This window comes from Lucilia cuprina, chromosome 4 (genome assembly GCF_022045245.1).
Source record: "Lucilia cuprina isolate Lc7/37 chromosome 4, ASM2204524v1, whole genome shotgun sequence".
NCBI classification, from domain to species: Eukaryota; Metazoa; Arthropoda; class Insecta; order Diptera; family Calliphoridae; genus Lucilia; species Lucilia cuprina.
Window position 1 is genome coordinate 23,737,088 of NC_060952.1, and position 19,475 is coordinate 23,756,562.

The 19,475-nt window shown below is 27.2% G+C and overlaps 1 protein-coding gene across 6 annotated transcripts in view; it reads left to right on the plus strand.

The window, feature by feature from the left end:
• Positions 1-19,475, plus strand: part of LOC111690390 (protein phosphatase PP2A 55 kDa regulatory subunit) — a 39,697-nt gene that overhangs the window by 6,415 nt on the left and 13,807 nt on the right. For 2 of the 6 annotated variants that reach the window (XM_023452859.2, XM_023452858.2), the window contains exon 2: positions 10,083-10,406. In XM_023452859.2, the coding sequence (XP_023308627.1) occupies positions 10,232-10,406 (175 nt within the window). In that variant the 5' untranslated portion in view covers positions 10,083-10,231. Of the gene's footprint in view, positions 1-10,082; positions 10,407-13,449; positions 13,687-15,152; positions 15,557-19,475 lie in introns of those variants that run through there. The other 4 variants (XM_023452860.2, XM_046949627.1, XM_046949626.1 and 1 more) reach the window with 4 other exon arrangements.

Genomic DNA, 19,475 nt, shown 5'->3' on the forward strand with positions numbered 1-19,475 from the left:
AAAGAACGAATTTATTTGCTTTAAAGAGATGGAACTCTATAAACCACTTATGGGTGGTTTATTCAGCAAACGCAAAACCATGCGACACAATATGGGCCTCAATTAAAAAAATATAGTCAAGAGAATTTTATAAAGCGTCTTGGAATAACAAATATTCTTTGGGGTGAACGTAATGAAAGACGATCAGATTACTTGTAATAAGCAAGCCTTATTCAGAAGAATGAAGAGGACAGTAAAATTCTGATGAACCTTTTGATTACATGTTTCATTCATAAAATTTTCTTACTTTTTCTTAATTATTAAAGATTGAACTACATACATATATCAATGAAATTGAACGAGTAAACGATGGCATGAAATGAGGAAAATATTAATGGTTAAAGCCCACATATAGTACCGGTTTTCAAAACCAACATTAACAAATAGACATAGGTTTTTTATGTTGGGTATATATAATTCGATATAACCGAATACAACACATTTGATTGTTTACACACTGAACGTTTACTATTTAATCTTTAATGAAAATAATGCACAATATGTGTATATAGTATTGAAGCCATCAGTGGATTTGCGATTTGAATTTGGAATACAAAAAAGAAAAATGTATCATATGTAAATATAACAAAATTTAACTTTTATGGTTTTAGATATAATAAAGACTTTTTAAAACTGTAAATATTATTAAGGCTTTTTATTGCAACTGGAATTACGTCTAAAACTTGTGCATATATAATAAAACTTAACAAAATGTATTATATCACATCTTAGAAACATTAAAATAATACAAACTTTGTCATAGAATAAGTTATATTCTTTTAAATCTGAAAAAATTTAAACTGTTTTAGGATACAAAATATCTAAATACCAACTTTGAATCTTGTCACTCAAAATAAACACGTTTATGCCAATATCACTACATATTGATTCCTACAAATTTTGGCGTACAATAACCCATTATTAGATATGTATATAATTTTCATTCATTGATATTTCAAGAAAGAATTATAATTTTACTTTATCAAAATTAAAATAAAATGAATCCTACTTGTTTCTTTAAATTGTTGCAACTAATATATAGAATTAATTAAAACACTGGTTATTCCATTCTAAAATTATATGTTTGTTTTTGTGTAAAGTATTTAGTTAAGGATATGTCTAATTTTGTTATCAATTCATATGCATATACATATGAACATTAGGGAGGTCCCAAAATTAAAGTTAACAATGTTTCAGTCAGTGGATCAAAGGATAAATATTTCCTTTTGTTTTTTTTATATCCTGCAAATAAAATACATATACGCAAGTTGATATTACATAAGAGGTCTTTAAACTCTTAATATCGTATCGAACATTTAGATTAAATTACATACAACTAATTAGAAACATTCCTTCAAAAAGAGCTTTTTATCCTTTGACCGAATTTAATTAAACTTTAATTTTCTGTGGAAAAATTAGTACCTTATTTGGTTTTCATAGGAATGGTTCACCCTAATGCACATACATATGACTGTAGGTATATCTACGTAGATATAAACAAGTAGGAACAATTCTAGGTTAACTAACCCCTTTCATACTTCATAAAAGAATATAAATTGAAGAATAGACTGCTTTAAGCCATTCATTTTTGTATTTATGTAGAACAAGTGTTTTGAGCGATAATGTTCTAATAACATTTTAGTTTCCTATTCATTCATTATTTTATGATCAATTTCTTTAACTTTTGAAACTAGCTTAAACATATACCAGTTTAATGTAAATTTTCTGCTATAAAAATTTAAAATAAACAAATAAAGCAACCACCACAACAAATCCTCATCGAAATACACACACAATTGTTAAAGATCTTTTTTTCTCATGTGCAAAAAAAAAAAATACAAAAATGAACGAAATGAATATGCTCGTTGGAAAATAAAACCCAAAAATAATCATCCTTAAAATAATTTAGCAGATGGTGTCAATATACCTACATATATAGAGACATCTGAACATACATATAAACAGATGCGGATACAGCTCAAGTGTTAGTGGGGGTTTTAATTTTTTCGCAGGGTATATGTATTTATTGAATTGACTTTACTAGATTTCGATGCTTTTATTTAATAAAAAAAGACGGATCTGGAACAGAACTATAACGTATCTTGAACAGAATTAGAACAAAACTAGAACAGAACTAGAACAGAACTAGAGCAGAACTAGAACAGAACTAGAATAGAACTAGAACAGAGCTAGAACAGAGCTAGACCAGAACTAGAACTAGAACAGAAATAGAACAAAACTAGAACAGAACTAGAAGAGAACTAGAACAGAACTAGAACAGAACTAGAACAGAACTAGAACAGAACTAGAACAGAACTAGAACAGAACTAGAACAGAACTAGAACAGAACTAGAACAGAACTAGAACAGAACTAGAACAGAACTAGAACAGAACTAGAACTGAACTAAAACAGAACTAAGACATATTTTTAATAAAATTTTTTTAAAATAGTGAAAAATTATTAAATACGTACATTTTTAATTAATTTTTTAAAGATTTCATATGAATTTTTTTGGTTGACCTTAAAATTATTATATTTATAGTATAATAAATTTGAATAAAAAATATTTTTTCAACTAACCTTTGTAATAGATTTTAATTGATTACATTACACATAATTTTTATTTTCTTTTTATTTAAACCTTTCCCGAACCGTTTACCGTTTCATTTATACTATTTCATTAACTTTAATTAGGAAATAAAACTTCCAAAAACAATAGCTTTTTGATTGCTCTACTTTTACCGGAGAATTATATTCTCTTCTTTTATGATGCAAAAGCTTTTACAAACACCAACAAATTAACAATTGACACATACCAATGCGCAAAAGGCTTTTGAATAGACAAAAAGAAAAGACACAACAACAGCTAAAGAAACACTAAATACAAAAACAATTAGAATACACTTTTGCGTATACACATTTTTTCTTGATGATTTTTTTCTTTTGCCGATTTATTTTAATTAAAAAACTATATTTTAACACTGATTTTTTATCATTTTTATGTATATTTTATTAAGTGTCATTAAATCACTTGATTTATTATAAATTTTATAAAAATTAAAACACTTTTACTAAATTTAATGTATAATTTTGAAACGAACGACGGATTAGAAGGTATGATTTAACTAGCGGCCGAGTGTGAACTGAAATCGTTTAAGGAAATACATATTTATTAGTAGAGAAAATGTCAATTCGTCAGGGAAATTATTAAAGGGATTTTATAAATGAGGATGTTAAGTTATTGGGAAAAGTTGAAAAATAGAAGATGAATATTAGAAAAAAATGTTTATGGAAATTTTACAATAAAAATTTTGTTTTAATATATTATTTTAAATACAGAATTCTTTAATAGAGAAATACAATTGATCGGTTTATTCCGATTTTTAATGTAGGTTGTAAGTACAATAGGTTTGTGGATCATATTTAAAATTTCTCTGATAAAATTTGTTAAATTTGCTGTGATTTTCAATCATTTCTTATTTTTGGAAAGCATATAATTTTTCCATTTCTGCTATTTTTTATCTTCATTTCCTTTCTTTTTTCCTTTAACCACCCCCCTCGGGGATCCGCGCCTGTATACAACCCAGATATATTTGTAAATAAGTACCTAGTCATATGTTCCGATGTACTTAATTTAGCTCGTTTGTTCAAAAATAGATTCTTTTTGAAAGCAATATACTGTGGTAGAAAAGTAGAAAAATCGAATCCATAAAAAAACTGTTTAGCTTTTTAAAATTTATAAGTATTGAATAACAGGTCCTTTATAGAAAAACTATAATATATTCTTATATTGATATTAACTCAAACCTAAGCAGAAAGAACAACAGTAGATTCGAAATATGTTCAAAATTTTTATAACAATGTTTTAAACTTTATATGTTGTTTATACATATAAACAAATTTTGTATTTTTAATTAAACATTTTTCACAATTTATGTCATTTAAACTAGTGTCTTTTATTTTTAAAACATTTCTAAGAGATCTGTGATGTACGTTTTTCTAAAAACCCAGCAGCATTTAAGTTGCAACATCTAATTAATGTATTCTAATTAATTGCGAACTGTACTTTGATTACAAGGTTAACATGGACGGGCAAAGAACATACGGACAGAAAGGCATATCTTAATCGACTCAGAAAGTCGGTCAGTATTCTTTAAGTTGGGTGTAGACCAATATTTCTATGTATAAGTGTAAAATAACCTCTTCCCCACCAATTTGAATACAACATCCAAATATTGCTCGTAGACTTGCAAAAGGCGATCTAGGAATAACTATCGATCATGGATTTAATATTTTTTTTATTAAGTTGAAGAGGTTTAGATAAAAGTTATATCCGTTGGTCTGTCTGAAAGCATGGAGCGGCGTTAAGAGGTTTTTACCGGTTGATATAGAATGTTAAGTATTAAAATATGCCCCTAAACCTTGGAGATTGAAGATTCTAAATGTTATTTGCCAGAAAAAATGGATACAAAATATATAGATAGATATAACAGTAGGGTATGTCGAAAAAACTAATTTTGTAACAAAATAAGTGTTTATTGAGAATTTTTTACCGTCCAAAATTACAAAGTTTTTTATTTCAAATATGGTTCCAAACACTGCAAGATATATTCATACATTTGATGTTATATATTCTATTTGTGCATATTTTTTTTAAACATTTGTGAAGGTGTATGCCAAGAAAATCTGTTCATTTGTCCAATAAACATACATACATATATGCATGTTTTTATGCTAATTTCTAGTTGTGATTTTGTATTTGTATGTATTTTGTATGATGCTATTTTTGAAATTTTCTAGTCACATTGGATCTCGTGCAAAATACAATGTTTAACGTGCCAATATATTTTAGTCAACAGTTTATCGATGCCACCACACGTGTTCTATTGTTTGTTACACGAATGCTGCTACATCATTTGTCGCTGCTTTCCCCTAAAGTTTATTTAACAATTGGATAATTATTATAAGGGATGGTAAAGAGTTTAAAAAGTCTGCTGAAATGCCAATTTTGGCTGTACGAGATACAAACAAAAGATGGGAAATTGAGGTCATTTTTTATTAGACTAATAACCTTGATTATTGACTGGAAATTTTCTACACTTAAGGTTACACAATATTCAAATAATTTAATTATAATATACAGACAATGACATTTATATATACATATAAAAAGAAAAATAATTCATTCATAACCACAAATGTGTATGTATGTAGGGTGTGCTTTAACTTTGAATTTAAATGAGTATTTTACTTTAATTAAGCAGAAACTCATTTAGGATTTAAGAATCCCAGAAAAATATGGGTGCATTTTATCAGCAAAGTTTTGCACCCTTTTTAAAGCTCGGAGATGTTTTACATATATTTTACATATGAACAGTATAATACTTACATTAGTTTTTCCTCATTGGTGAAGAATGACTAACGTTTATCCTTTTCATGCTGATTTTTAAGGATATGAGTGCACCACAAACCTAGTTTAAATTTGTGTGCTCTCCTTTACTATACGCAGAGAAAAAACATGATAACCATGTTCTAAGAGCTACATATTATGGTTAAAATTATGATTGTAGTCTAAATTTATTATGGTTATTGTAATTATTTAAAAATATCATATTATGATTAAATACAGTTTAAATATTTTATAATAATATTTTTTATTATTTTTCAGTCAATCATACTCAAATTAAAATAACAATTATATGTTTTTGATAACGAAATATTGTTACAGTGAACATAGTTGAGTTATAGTAACCAAAAGTTTTATAATTTTAAATATTTAGCATGATGACATGTACATGGCCACTAAACGTTGTGTCCAATCTCGTAGTATTGGAACAAATTTTATGACAAATAAGTCCTTCTATGTATTAGAGACACTTAAAATTTTCTCGAGATATTTGTTATCGATCTGAAATGAAAATCGGTCAAACAGAACTGGTACTATAAACCCCTTTCCTTCACAACACCGTCTATAATTCAACTATCTACAAAATCAAACATATGACATGGTTACCACAGGTCAAGTGCAACCTCAAAGTATTGCTACTTATTGTAGACAAAAAAGTCGACAAGTTTAAGACATTAAAAGTGAAACGAATAGTGTGTAAAAAATTTAGAAATTAATTGGCTTATTTTCTTTGTACAAACAAAAATTATTCTAGAATGCAAAAATAAGAAAATTAACAATGACATTGACTCTTTTATTTTAGTGGGTGCAACATTAAATGGAAATTGTGTCAGACAAAAAAAATAGATTTTTTTCCTTTTTTTTTACTGCGAAAAAAAACTTCGATTAACGTAATTTAGCCCCTTAATGTAGATAATAAAGCTTGTTAAGGAAGATACTAGATAAATACACATTTCTTTTATGTAGTAAAAATGTAGATCTTCTCTTGGATTTAATAGTTTTGTATTGATTTCCTACGAACCTCAAAGTAATTATTCTATGTCATACAACTTTGTAAATGATGTTGTTAATATATAAGCTTTTAACCTTGATTATCTGGTCCATTCGTCCACTGAAACCATGTTTTATTAATTAACCGTTAAATAAAATAATTAAGTTAATAATTTGTTAGAGACATAATAAATAAAACAAATAAACACTTTTAATCTTCTACATTTTCTACTACTAAATCCAGATGTTTTCATATGTATGTACTATATTGCTGAAGTTTAATAAAATTATTTAGCTAAATAAAACGTCGTTTCTAGATTTCCAATTATTTACACAAGTGTTTAGCAATAGCGATAGATCTTGAAGAAAAAAACGTACAAAGTTATACTAAAATCAAAACAAGTTAATGCCTTGTGGATATGAAAAGATATTATTTGTAGAAATTTCTAAAAAAAAAAGTTTTTTAAAAATTTTACGCATTATTAGGCTTGCTCAGTTCTCAATCTAAAGTCTGAATTCTAAATAATTATACTAAAAGTACGGTTGTCAGATCATACAACGTTGTCAGTAAAATGTTCAGAAATTGTATAAGAATCGTCCGAACTTACAATTTTTCTTTTGCAATGTTGTTAGAAAAAGCATTACTGACTATATTACAAGACAAAATTTGTAAGATGACACTGCTATTAGACATTTTCTGCTCATTTTACTGCTAACGTTGTAAGATCTAACAACCGTGTATTCATATCTTAAGGCATCTTCGATTACTGTATGAGGATTAAAAGCGTTTGCAATCAGTATCCAATCTTGTTATTGATGTCAGTGACATCAGAACGAAGCCGACATCTCTGAGATGTTATGTCGTCTCAAATATGGCCATAAAAGGTTTGGGTTTTTTTTCAATCTTTATGAAATCTATCTGAAAAACCTGATGTGAAGGATAAATTCTGTAGAGATGTGTTATTTTTTTAGAATTTTAAATATACAATAGTTCGAAAAAATTATTAGAGTACATGATCCAAAATGTTTTTTATTATTATTATTATTATTTTTGTAAAAAAACATTAATTTCAAATACAGGTGAACATATTTAATAAATTGCCCCACTGTACTTAAATTGAGGATTTATTTATTATGTAAAAATTAACTATTTCCCCAATTTACTCCTCACTGTAAATGAAAATAAAGTTTACGAAATATTTATGATAAACATACATACATATTTACAAAGGTAAATATTTATAAACAACAATATGTTATTGAGACAACCGTTACTTTTGTAACTGGTAGATTCAGTGCAATTAATTAAATGTATATACCCACCACCAAAGCTTTATGGTTTTGACTTAAGGACTTGGAATAATTAAAAATTTTTCTATATAACCAGGAAAAACTTTACTTATCAGGTAAGCAGGCCTGTAATATTGAAGCAATGTGAAAGTACTTACTTTTGGGGTGAATAACTTGTTATTTTTGTTCAACGAGGTTCAAAAAATTACTGGTTACAAGTGTGCTTACCCAACTTTCCCAGGCTTAAATCGGGCTTACTCAGTGCGTAAACAAGTTTGATAACAAGTTATGTTATAGTACTTTATTGGATTAGTTTTTACCTAAAAGTATAAATCGACGTCTTTTGAAAAAATACCGATATCAAATATGATTCGAACCACAAACGTTGGATATATGCTTTAGATAATTTGCTGACTAATTACAATTTTTTCTATTTGAGCCTTATCGTCTTCTCAATAGACAGATGAACATAACGAAGAACGCTACGTCGTCTTAGGATCAAACAAAGTCGCTATATATTCATACATATATGAAATAGGGTTCTATAAATCGAAGTCGAAAAAAGTCGAAAAGTCGGAAAGAGTCGAAAAAAGTCGAAAAGTCGGAAAAAGTCGAAAAAATACGAAAAGTCGAAAATAGTCGGAAAAAGTCGAAAAATCGACTTTTAATTAAATTAAAAAAGTCGAAAAAAAATCGGAAAAAGTCGAAAATAGTCGGAAAAAGTCGAATATAATCGAAAGTAGAAAATTCGAAAATAGTCGGAAAAAGTCTAAAAAAGACAAAAAGTCGAAAATAGTCGGAAAAAGTCAAAAAGTCGGAAAAAGTCGAAAAATCGACTTTTAATTAAATGAAAAAAGTCGAAAAGCCGAAAAATCGACTTTTAACTAAATGAAAAAAGTCAAAAGTCTAAAAATCGACTTTTCATATAATGCAAAAAGTCTAAAAGTCGACTTTTCATAAAATGCAAAAAGTCGAAAAGACGACTTTTCGTTTCAACTATATATATAGAATCCTGCAGTGTGAGGTTTATGTCCTGAAGCCGCAGATAAGTTAACATAGATAGATTTTCTGTAAATTTAGTTCTGGACACATTAAGTGACAATATGGCAAAAAGCCACACAATGTAAGAAGACATTTGGTGGAATCCATTACGACAAATGATAGATTTTTCTAGTAAAAGTTAATGAAAAATTCAAAAAATATAAGTCTTAAAGAATTTTTGGTACAAATTTTCCATTTGATAAAAAATCATTTGCGGTTGGTCACGGATAATACATGTGTTTTTTGTATGAAATAATATTTGTATTATAATTTTGTGTGAAATTTAAAAGCAGAGCAGAGAATACATTAAAAGTTTATACTAAATAAAAAACAACATACAAACGTCGAAAAAAAAAAATAATAATAATAAAAACAAATTATTAATTTCTTCACTTAAATGTTAATTATTACATAAATAATGTGTACATTTAAGTTTTCATCTCGTTTCTTACAAATAAATTTATTAAACAAATAAAATAAATATGTAGATTAAAATGTTTTAAATATTTATACAAAAATTGTTGTAAAAATATTTGTTGGAATATGAAAATGAATTTCTAAACTATCTGGCAACTTTTATTATTATTCATTATATAACAACTCTGTAAATATTTGACATTTATATTTTATGTATCTATTAATAAAATTAATCTTATGTGAAAGGACGCGCGTTTTTATTTTTGAATAATATCTCTGTAAATACTGCGTAATTCAACAATATTTAAAACATGTGTTGTTTTTTACCAAGTTTTTCATATAAATGTGTAATGTTTATAAATCTTTAACCACAAAAAAATAAATGGTAAATAAATACTTAATATTAAATTGCAAATTTTAGCCGTTTGTTTGTCGCATCTTCTATACATTGTTTAAACATGACCAGCAATTTCATGTAATAATTTACTATTAGGTTAGTGGTTTTAACCCTGCAGTTTGGGCGGACATTCCCAAGTTAACTATTTATCCTACCACAAGGGTAGACCAACTGCTTATCCTACCAGTTCATAGATCAGGACACTAGTCCAAGTTTGTTTTTAAAGTCTTAACTCTATAGATTACTTGGATACTGTAAGATGTTGAATCATAACCCACAATTTACTCTTAAAATGGAATTTGTCAACAAATTGTAAAAATATGTAAGAATTAAAACAAAAACAACTTAAATGCTTTATTATAAAAATAATACACCTTTTTACATACAACTCCCAGGTGTAGGGTGTCATACATGAAGGGTATATCATAACTTACTTTTACATTTCAATTTAGCTAATGCAATCAAAATTTAATAATTTATTTTTAAATTTATAATTTTAGAAACTATCAACATTGCGTCCTACAACAATATAAATAACAACAACAACACCTCAAGTATTATTAACAATAATAACAACAATAATAATAGCAGCAGCGATAGCGTTAGCCCCAACACCAATAAAACAACTAGTACCTCAAACCCTTTTAAAATGGGTCGTTGGGGCAGACAGAGTCCGGTTCCCGAACCAGAACCGCCACCACCAGCATCACCACCACCACTACCACCACGTCACAATAACACATTTATGCGTCAGTCTAGTTTTACGAAAATTGGTAACATGTTAAATACGGCCATAAATATGAACGGCGCAAAGAAACCTCAAAGTAAGTATTTTACTTTAAATTTATTTTCTTAAATTTTGTCACACATTTTTTTTTCATTTATCATGTTATTCAATTTGCTATATTTTGTATGTATGTATGTAATTATTATTATTTGTTTAATCTACAATTTCCTATAATTAACACCTGTAGATTTGTTTTTTTTTTTTTTTTTTAATCAGTAATCTAATGAAGTCGGCTAAATAATTACTATTAAATATTTATGTAAATGTAGTTGAATGTGAATTTGTATACAGCTTATACTTTTTCGGGAATTTTGATTTTTTATATCAGATAAAAGTCTGTTTATAAATAACGGTGATATGAGCATAATTATACGATATTCCAGAATTTTGAATACAATTTTGGATTTCGTTAAATTTAAAAAAAATTAAATTAAAACATATCAACTATGAATTTATAGTTAGGCATGGCAGACAACAGTGATAAGTATGTAATAATGTGTATTATTTCAAAGAAGCGCAAAAGAAGTAGAATTTACTTCATGGAAGTACTGAAAAAGACCTAAATAAGTGATAGGCTTGTCGTAGGAGGGATGTGCTTTTTATTTGATTCCTAATTCACCACATTTAAATCATTCTCAAGAATTAATTTTTAAGCCATTTAAGTACCGAAGACGAAGCCTATTGAAAATGGTTAAAAACGGTCCCATTTTTTACCTAGCCCCCATATAACTGAACCCGCCGAATAGGGCTTTTAAGTTCATAATTATGTTTAATATATTCACATCTCGACAAAAAGCTGCAAAAACAAGATCTATACAAGAATTGATGACCCTCATGAAATCCATAATAATAGGTCCTCATATGATCCTAGCCCCCATGAAAAGCCTCCATCAAAATTTCACTTAAATGTCCACAATTTTATCCTACAATAAACGGCAACTAAATCACATTATATTTTTGTCAAAGGTCGGTAAGATATTATAGTCGGTCGGCCTCGCCGACTATAATATCTTACTTGTTTTCTATGTTTTTATTCTGGTATTTTAAACTTATTAGTAAGAATATTGTTATTCTCCTCTTACAGTCAATACCCATTGACCTACTAAACCAAACCCAATTGTATCTAAAAACAAGTATATAAGTATAGTCGGGCATGGCCGACCATATAATACCCTACACCATGAGTATATTTTTAAAATTTTTACTTTTTATAAAGAAACTTTTATGTTGAATATTATTCCAAAATATTCAAGCAATTTATTGATATAGGTCAAATATGGACCGATCCTCGGTAAATTTGGGAAAAGGATATATTTTTAAATAACAGTTAGTTTGTTGAGTTTCATTGCGATACAAATGGTTACAAGTCAATTTAAGACGTTTAAGAGATTTTTTGAAGGGGGTTTGTATGGGGGCTAGGGTCAAATAAGAGCCGATCCTTACGAAAATCTGCAGTGTCATTTATACTTATATAAAACTTATTTGTGCCTATTTTTAGAGTGATAATAGAATATTTGACATAATTATGGCATAAAAAGTTCAAATCGGGAGATACGGTTGTATGGGGGCTAGGTAAAATAATGGACCGATTTTAACCATTTTCAATATGCTTCGTCCCTGTGCCAAAAAAAAACATGCTTGGTCTAAATTTCATCAAATTATCTTGAAAATTGCGGCCTGTACCTTGCGCATAAGGTTACATGGACAGCCAGCCGGACAGACGGACGGACATGTCTTAATCGACTCAAAAAATGATTCTGAATCGATCGGTATACTTTTTTGTATGTTACAAACATCAGCACAAAAGTATAATACCCTCCCCACTATAGTGGTGTAAGATATAATAATTACAATTATTCTTTCTTTCAAAATTTAAAGTCCTTTTAAAGAAATCAGAAAATAATAAATACTCTCGAAAAGACAGAAGAGAGCAGAGTGCTGCGCAATATCATTTTTTTCATATGTGCTGCGTCAAACTGAAGTGGCCCTAGGGGGATACGGAGCAGCCTAAGTCCCATAAGAAATACATGTGTTTGTGTGAAACGCACAGCCAACTCTGCTTACTCGCAGTAACACTCATAGCAACTTGAAAGATGTGTCACCGAGTGACAATTTGTGAAAATATCTATGTGGTTTCAATAAATGTGATTTGGCATTTTGGAAACTTATAGACATCTGCATGCTGCTTACAATTTATGTATTTTACAATATCATGTTATATTGCGCCATCTTTGTTTCATTTAAAAGTAAATTTACGCTTATCAAAGACACTTTCTTCAATTGGTTTAATTTTATACTGACTACCAGATGACGCAATTTTTTAAACATGTCTCAGCCGCTTTTAATGATGATGTTTAATGAAACGTAGATGGCGCCATGTAACATAATATTAACATAATTTTTTTTGAATAGAGCAGTGTTGTCAGGAATATTTTGACTTATGTCCCCAATCTTAGTTATGTCGCCAATCTTAGTTATTTATTTTTCATTTTGGTTACTTTTTACAAACAGTAAGTTTAATCATCAATTAAGGATATATAATTGACAATTTACTGTGAATAATAACGGTTGTTTTAACAAAAAATAATGGAAAAACGCATACATTTTTACATATTATTTAAGAAAAATTAACAATTAAATTTTTGTGTTTTATTATATAAAAATTTGAAAGAACCAAAGATTTCTTTGAAAAACAATAGTTTTTAATGTTTTAATACTTTGTAATTGCACATACATTATTAATAGGACATTTAAAGGGTCTTTTAAAAGTCTTTCATATGATTTCCTGTAAAAATTAATGAACTTTATAATTTCTGACGAATTAACATTTATTTGGCTCTCCAGAAAAATATATTATATTTAATGTTTACTATGCAATTATTATTGAACTCGCAAAAAGAGGTAATTAGCTAAATTTGTATACAAAGCTACTTATGTCCCTACATTTTTATTTAAACCCAGAAAAATAAACTTTCAAATAAAATTTACTGCTGGCAATGCTCTTACGTTTTACAGACACAACACAACAGCATCGAAAAGTTTACTAATGTCACGACGAATTCAAACACACACACGCACACACATACAATCATGATGAAGAGCAAGAAATAAAAAAAGCACGAAGCGGTTGTAAAGCATTTTTAGTTCATTTTTCTAAAACGAAGACGCGAATTGATGAAATTTTGTTTTTTTGCAAAACTAAAGAACAAAACGCTCTTGTAAAACATTTAAAAAGTAATTAAAATGTATAAAATTAATGCTTAAAATTGATAATAATGCAAGTGCTAAAAATTAAATAAAACAATAGAATTTAAAACGTAATTAAAATTAAATTGCATAAGAAACAAACAGCGGCATTAAATTGTTCAAGAAAAAAAGAAGAAAAGCCTCTTATAAAAAAAGTGCATAAAAGAAACCCGAGAAAGAATTAACATTTTTGCGTAGTGTTAAAAAAAACATAAAACCGATAAAATGTTTGCAAATATTTATAAATAATTAAAAGAGAACAAGAGTGTGTTGAGGAATTTTTAGCAAAAAAATAGTTTGCAAAATTTAAGGAGCAAATAATTTTGTCGGGTTTTTTTTTTCTAAGTGATGAATTCGCTGTGAAATGCTTTTTTCTTGTCATTGCAAGTTTTTTCTTTTGTTGTTTTTTTTTTTTGTGCGAGAGATGTCGCCGTCATTTTTTCGTGTCTTTTTTTGCTTTTTGTTGAGCAGTGGTTGTAGTAGTTGTAGTTTTTTCTTTTTTGATTTGTCATATTTTTCTAGTGCAAAAAAACAACAAAAGGCAATAATTCGATAAAAAAGAGTGCAAATATAAGAATAAATAATTTAAATAATATAAAAATGTATTAAACATAAATTAAAAATGAATGTGCGTGTGTGAAAAATTGCAAAATATTTTATTGTTTTCTTTAAAGAAAGTCACGCGGTAGTGTTTTGTTTTAAGCTTTTATGAAGTCTAACTAGAGACCTTTAAAAAATAGTTTTTATAGTTACAAAATTAAAATTTATTTGATAAACATTTTTTTATATTAAAATAACAAAAAATTGTTTAAATTTTAGATATTTTGAAGGTTAGGCGCCGCTATTAAATCGAAGTTTTATTACAGCGTTGCCAGATATTTGTTTTTATTGTCCTTGAGAGTAGTTTGTAGGAAAATGGGAACATAACAAATTATTGTTGTAATATGTTTCCATGTATGAAATACTAAGGAATATTGATCACATATTCACTTAAATTATTCCAATAAGCTAATATTTGTTTTCTGAAACCATCTGCAACTAACTGTCTATCCATAGAAATGTTCAGATCACAATAATTGCTTGTTTATGTTATTAAAATCGATAGATTGTTTCACTTAGTACCAAAGTTTTCTACAAGCCATGTTATATAGACATACATACAACATATGTATATTTAAAACAGCGTTAAAAATAGGTATCTAAAATGATGAAATCTTCAAAACAGGTCCTTTCTAAAATTCAGATCATATGTTATTTTATCTAAAAATAACATATGTTTTACCGGTAAGAATTTGGTAAATTCAATTAAAATAAATAAAAATATCTGGCAACATTGTATCAATTCTGATCGTAAAAACGAAGTGTTTTTCAAATGAAAATTTAAAAAAGAATTGCCGAAAATAACACTACCAAAGCAATTTTAGTTCAGGTTAATGAATCAAAATATTCTAACTAAAAAAATACAGTAAAGTTTTATAATATCAACCTAAAATTTTAAATATTTCTTCTATACGTATTTTACAATTTTATTATTTAGCTCTAACAGTGCACTCTGCTCACTCCCTCTTTTTCCCGGCCTTTAAAAAAAAACTCTGTTAAAAGCAGTGCTGTTAACACTAATGTTAAATAAATAATCATTAAGAAAGTGTTAGAAAAACAAATCCAAGAAAAATAAGAACAATTAAAAAAACAAACAAAACATATTTAAAAAAGTGCTATTAAAAAAAATTACAATAAAACAAAATCTCCCAATTTTTTTCTTCTTCCTCCTTTGCCAACTTTATTTTCTTGCTGTTAAAGTTTGTGTCTGTCGTTTACTCTCCCTCTTCATTTACATCAACATACATTCGTACTGTTATTTTGGATTTGGCTGCCTCCTATTGAAAAACAATTTTATTTTACTTTTTTGGTGTCCAGCAAACTGTTAAACTGTCATGGCCGGTAAGTTTTTTTTTGCATTGCGTTTGATTCTGTGTGTGTGTGTTTGCAAAAGAATTTGTATGAGTATTGTGTTTTTTGATTATTTTTTAAGCTGTTGCCTTTTAATATACTTTTCGCTCCACGTTTTGTGGCGCAAATAATAAAAGTAAAATAAAATACGTATAAAAAGAAAAAAAAAACAAAGTACATATATCTAAAAACAACAACAAACGTTGTTAGAATTGCAAGGTGTGTGTTTTTGTTGTATGTAGTAAAATTTGTTTTATTTACATGCAGATAAAAAATTTTTTGTTGTTTATGATCTTATTAAAATTGATTTATTGTAAGCAACTTTAAACATTTAAAAAATATTTGTTCAATTCACAATCGATGTCGTATGTCATAAAAATGTTTCAAATAAAAATTTTTTTAAACAAAGACGACATACCTACTACGATACAACCGTACAACATCGATTTTGAATTGAACAATTGTATTTTGAAATGCGTGAATTATAAAAAGGACCAGTCCCTTATAAAAATAAATCGTCGGGCATGGCCGATTATCTAATAGTCTACACCCTGAGTTTATTTTAAACATATAATTTTCACAAAGAAACTTATGTTGAATTATACGGATAAGCATTTTTTTGGCTGAAAAATTTGTTTAAAAAAGGCTTTATATGAGAGATATCAAATATTTAGAGCAGGGATATATTTTAATAAAAAGAAGTATTGGAAGCTTAAGATAAAAACGTTTAATATATGTTTGTATGGGGCTAGGGTCAAATAAGTGCCGTTCATACAAAAATCGACAGTGGCATTAAACCTTAAGTATATAAAACAGAGTTGTGCCTATTTTTGTAGAAATATTAGTAGAGGTGTTTGATGTTGTTATGCTCAAAGTGGTAGGAACAATTGTATTGGGAGCTAGGAGAAACAATTTCAATAGACCCCATCTTTGTGCGGAAAAATAAATATCTATGGTCTAAATTTTATCAAAATATCTTAAAAACTAAGGTCTGTTCATTGCACACAATGTTTATATGAACAACAATGCGGAAGGACTTGTCATTCGGTATACATTAAGGATAATAATTTTTTGCATTGCAAACGCATCATACTCTTCCCACTTTAGTGGTGCTCTGCAAACATTATAGAAGTACATTATTATGTAAAATAGATTAGAGGAGCAAAAAAATGATTTTGTTTATTAATCTCTCTCACGCTTATTAGCTAAATAAAAACTTCCCTGGAAAAATTGTTTGCTAAGTGTAAAATGGACTAAGTAATAGGTTTTATTTTAATATAAAATTTTGGCATTAAAATTATTATGCTATTACATTATTTTAATTAGCAACTTTTTCGATGTAAAAATTTATGTAACAATATTGACCGGAAACTTAATAAAATTAAATTTCATTGAAGATAATACAGTTATATTTAGGTAATACAGTTTATGTTTATTGTTTATGGAAAGTTGTGTAAAATGTACAAAAAGATACAAATCAATACAAAATGCGGCTATTTGATATTGTATTTTTTACTTTGAAGCAGACATGAAAAATTATAAGAAAACAATTATGAATGTACAGTCGGGCATAGCCGACCTTATGATGCCCTACACCAGTCAGTATGTTAAAAATTGAAATTATTATTCAGAAATATTTTTCTTTTTTTTTGCAAAAAAAAAAACAGATTTTACAAGAGGCCTCAAAGGGGAGTAGAGGAAAATATGGGCCTATCCTTATAAATGTTGTAAAGGAATTCGCGTCTACTTTAAAGTTATTTATATAGAATTTAAAAATGTAATTAGTGCTTATAAGAGAATTTTGACATTCAAGTAATTTTCTGAAGGGAGTTTGTTTGAGTGCTAGGGACAAAAAAGAGTGTGTGCCAAATTTCATCTAATTATCATGAAAATTGCGTCCTGAACTTTGCGTACAAGGTTTACATGGACAGCCAGGCATTCTAAGCCAGGATTCTAAGCCGATTGGTATACTTTAAGGAAAACTTCGGCGCTGGTGTTTTTTTCATCTGCCTCTCTATACGCCGGTATATGCTTTAAGGTGTACTTTAAATATAAAGGACGAATATTTTTGTATGTTAGAAATATCAGCACAAACCCAATATATCCTCCCCACTAAAGTGGTGTAGAGTATAAATACAAAAATAAAATTTTATAAAATTATATAAAATTGTTAAAAATTAAAAAAATAAACACTGTTTTTTAAAATCTACTTAATGAAGAATTATATAACTCTGACTTTTTTGTTATTGTATTAAAATTTAAAACTTCTTTTTGAAAAACTCACTTGTATAACTAATTAAAAAATTTAACTTTTTTTTCAAAAATTTCCTAATAAAATGTAAATTATTATATTTACAAAACAAGTTAAAATAATTATATGGACTTTATTATTTGTTTATTATTTAGAATTAATTTAAACTTTCAATAACTGCGGTCCCTCCCCCAAACAGCTTAAAAAAACTTATAAAAACATACAGAGAGAAAAAATTGAATTATTATAAAAATAAACAAAAACTAAAACTATATATGTATGTACATGAATAATCATTTGTTTTCATATTAATACAAACGGCAGACAAACAAAATAGATAAATATGAACAAAATAAATAAATAAAAATGTACAGAAATAAAAACATGAAAATAAACTATTTAACAGCAGCGAATTGCAAAAAAAAATTAAAATCAAAATCCCTTATTAGAAGTGTGATAATAAAGATGGGGCCTGATTAATTAAATAATAAAAATAAATACAATTATTTACTTAAAAATTTCGCATGACAATGTGATTTAAGCAGCAAAAAGTTAAAAAAAAACACAAATTTATTTTTTGTCTACAATATAAAATAATCTGCTATATAATTGTATCAATGTCATCTGTTAGAGATTTTAAATAAATGGGCTGAGCAATACAAATAGTGAATAAAATAATAAATTTTCTCTTTGTAGTTCAGAAAAAAAAATTTATATTTATTTTTATTTTTTTGTTGTTGTGTATTTTTAAAGGGTGTGTGTATTCTATGAATTTGAATAACAACTTTTTAATCCTTTAAAAATAAATTTAATTATATACTTTCTATCGTTTAAATGTGGTTCTTATGAATTCTTTTGACTAACAGTTCCCAGTGTAAATAACAAAATCCCTAAGGTCTGAGATGTTGAGAAATTATTATTTACTATACATACGTAACTAAAATAGTTCGTTTTAAGAAAAACACATTCCAATGTCTAAGGTAATGTTAATATTTTTTTAAAAATGTTTTCAACAGATCATGTTCACCATAAAAAATCTTTTAAAACAAAGTAAGATAACGATATAATGACTACATTTCTTCTTTTCTTAAACATTATTTTATACAGTAATTTATATGCACATACAAAATGTTTCAGAACTTTTAAGCTCTTTTTTGCATTTTTCATTATACAAATGTATGTATCTATGTGTATTTTTATACCCTTTATCACTATATCCCAGCTAGCATTTGGCAAATTGTTGTTTAAATAAAATTAATAAAAATGATTCGAGAATGATACAATAATTAAATGTACAGCGATTATAAATTGATCATCCTGGTATTTGTAATATGATAGTTTTCAAAATTATTTTGTGATTGTATTTCAAGCAGTTCAATAACTGGAAATGAGTTATCTGCATTAAAAAAATGAGCCCTAAAATTTTTTAATTTTTACTTACTGAACAATAACGAGTACGCTTAAAAATGGTTCAAAAAGGATTTCAGATTAGAAAAAGAGCCAATTAAAGAGTTGACAAACATTTTATGTACTCTAAAGAAAGTTTATATAATTCTCATTTCGTTTATAATATTAAATATATAATTATTTATTTAATTATAATATTTTTTATATTTAATGATCTTCTAAAGAAGATATTTGTTTGACTAGTCACTAAAC